General features: G+C 33.2%; 1 protein-coding gene across 1 annotated transcript in view; it reads left to right on the plus strand.

The window, feature by feature from the left end:
* The first annotated feature begins 982 nt into the window (after positions 1-982).
* Positions 983-2,234, plus strand: part of LOC107599334 (hepatocyte growth factor-regulated tyrosine kinase substrate-like) — a 2,491-nt gene continuing 1,239 nt past the window's right edge. Inside the window, exons 1-2 of the mRNA XM_016290895.1 lie at positions 983-1,235; positions 1,306-1,446. Of these exons, the coding sequence (XP_016146381.1) occupies positions 1,218-1,235; positions 1,306-1,446 (159 nt within the window). The 5' untranslated portion in view covers positions 983-1,217. The remainder of the gene's footprint in view (positions 1,236-1,305; positions 1,447-2,234) is intronic.

Below are 2,234 nucleotides of genomic sequence, written 5' to 3' on the forward strand. Positions count from 1 at the left end.
TGATCATTATTTTACCTTCCATGATCATTCAGACATGATCAGGTGCAGTACTTACACTCTGTCATGTCTGCATCAAATCAAGCACTCTGTAATCACAGGTAAACTGTCTGATCAGTCAGATGTTTGTCATGAGAAGTGTTCCACAAAACAGCTATGGTTTGAGTTGATGTGACAAATACATCTTTTGAATATACTATGTGAACTCATTGTCCTGTTAGCTTGGAGAGCTTTATTTTCCCCCCCTCAATAAGTTTTGTCAGTTGTTTTGTTTATTGGTCTAATTCTTGTTTCTTGGGTTGCATTGGTTAGTCACTCAATTAATTGTCTTGTGCTTCGTTCCCCCTTCTAAATTATGTTTTATTGATAAGGAGTTATCATAAAGTAAGTCTGTTAATTGTGCTATCTTACAATCAATATATAGTAAATGTAATTTAAAGTGTTGCTGACGTAACCGGTTAAAACTTGGAGTGGCGATGAGGTCTTAAAATGTATGGAAAGAGTCTTAAAAAAGGTCTTAAAGGTATTAAATTTAACTCCATAATTCCTGTATATACCCTGATATAATTAATACAGCTAGTAAATAACACATGCATAACTGCTGCAAATAAGTTTATATTATTTATCAGAAACAAATAATTTGATAATGAATCAAATTCAGTTTAAATAATGATAAAAATAAATGAGATTATTTATTTAGATTTCCCACCATTTAGAGATAGTAAATATCACATGCATTTCAACTGTTGCAAATAAATTTGTTTAATATATTTACTCAAATAATTAGAAGTAAATAATTTGAAAATGAATCCGTTTAAATGTAAACATCAGAATAAATTATATTATATATTTATTATTATTATTATTTTTACCTTTATAATATTTAGAAACTGCTGTTAACCTGATGTTTTTGTTAGTAACTTCCGGTGTAGATAACTGCTCTTTCCAAATGACACAGAGTTTGCAAATATATTGTAGCTTGGTGGGTTGCAGTTTCAAAGTATCGTCCATAACAATTCTGAATTAAAAGGTGCTTTTAAAAATGTTGTCTTCTCTCTCGGTCAGTGTACTATGAGGGACTTCAGGACAAACTGGCGCAGGTGCGTGACGCGCGGGCGGCACTGAATGCTCTGAGAGATGAGCACAGGGAGAAACTGAGACGGGCTGCCGAGGAGGCAGAGAGACAGAGACAAATCCAACTCGCCCAGAAACTAGAGATCATGAGGCAGAAAAAACAGGCAAGTTGCTTTTCTTTTGAGCCTGTGAATCATGTGATGAGGGAAAGCTGACTGTGATTGGTTACTGCAGGAGTACTTGGAGATGCAAAGGCAGCTCGCAATTCAGCGCCTGCAGGAGCAGGAGAAGGAGAGACAGATGCGCCTGGAGCAGCAGAAACACACCATTCAGATGAGAGCACAGATGCCCGTGTTCTCCCTGCCTTATGCACAGGTGCACACTACTACATTCACACATTTGACACATTCAGTGTGCAGATCAATGAATCAGTCATGATAAATATTGTAATGTACAAATTACATATGTATTTGTTAATTATCTTATTTTTATAGATATCTAAATGTTTGCTTTTACTGAGAATTGTATAAGTTAATTGTAGGGCTGGTTGATAGTAAAATTAGTATATTATATATTTGTGTGTGCGTGTATATATTTATTTATTTATTTGACCCTCTAACTCTAGCACTTTCTATTCTATTTTAATTCTATTTTATCTATTTATCTTCCTTTTTTTTAATTAAATTTTTTTAAAATTCTATTCTATCTACTTGTTTTTCTTTGTGTGTGTGTGTGTGTGTGCTACGTGTACTGCGTTAGGCTAACCGAGACTTGTCATTTGCACTTATATATTGTTGCTCTTTTGTTAGTTTTGATTGCCTTTATTGTCCTCATTTGTAAGTCGCTTTGGATAAAAGCGTCTGCTAAATGACTACATTTAAAAATATATATATAATTTGTATTTATTTTTTTTCCCAGTTTTTTTTTTTTATTGTATGTTCTGAAATGCCAAAAAAAGTACAAATCTATTTTAATATATTAAAAAAAAATAATTGTAATGAACACAAGGAAGAATATTTTATCATTTTCATGTGAAGCAAATTTACCAACTGAAGTTTAAATAAGAGACAGTCTTAAAACATCTCGGTCTTTGCGGTCTCAGTCTCTTTCATACGTGACACACCCGCACACACACACACACACACACACACATATATATATAT

Source organism: Sinocyclocheilus grahami, unplaced genomic scaffold (genome assembly GCF_001515645.1).
Source record: "Sinocyclocheilus grahami isolate Dianchi unplaced genomic scaffold, SAMN03320097.WGS_v1.1 scaffold264.1, whole genome shotgun sequence".
In the NCBI taxonomy this organism is placed as follows: Eukaryota; Metazoa; Chordata; class Actinopteri; order Cypriniformes; family Cyprinidae; genus Sinocyclocheilus; species Sinocyclocheilus grahami.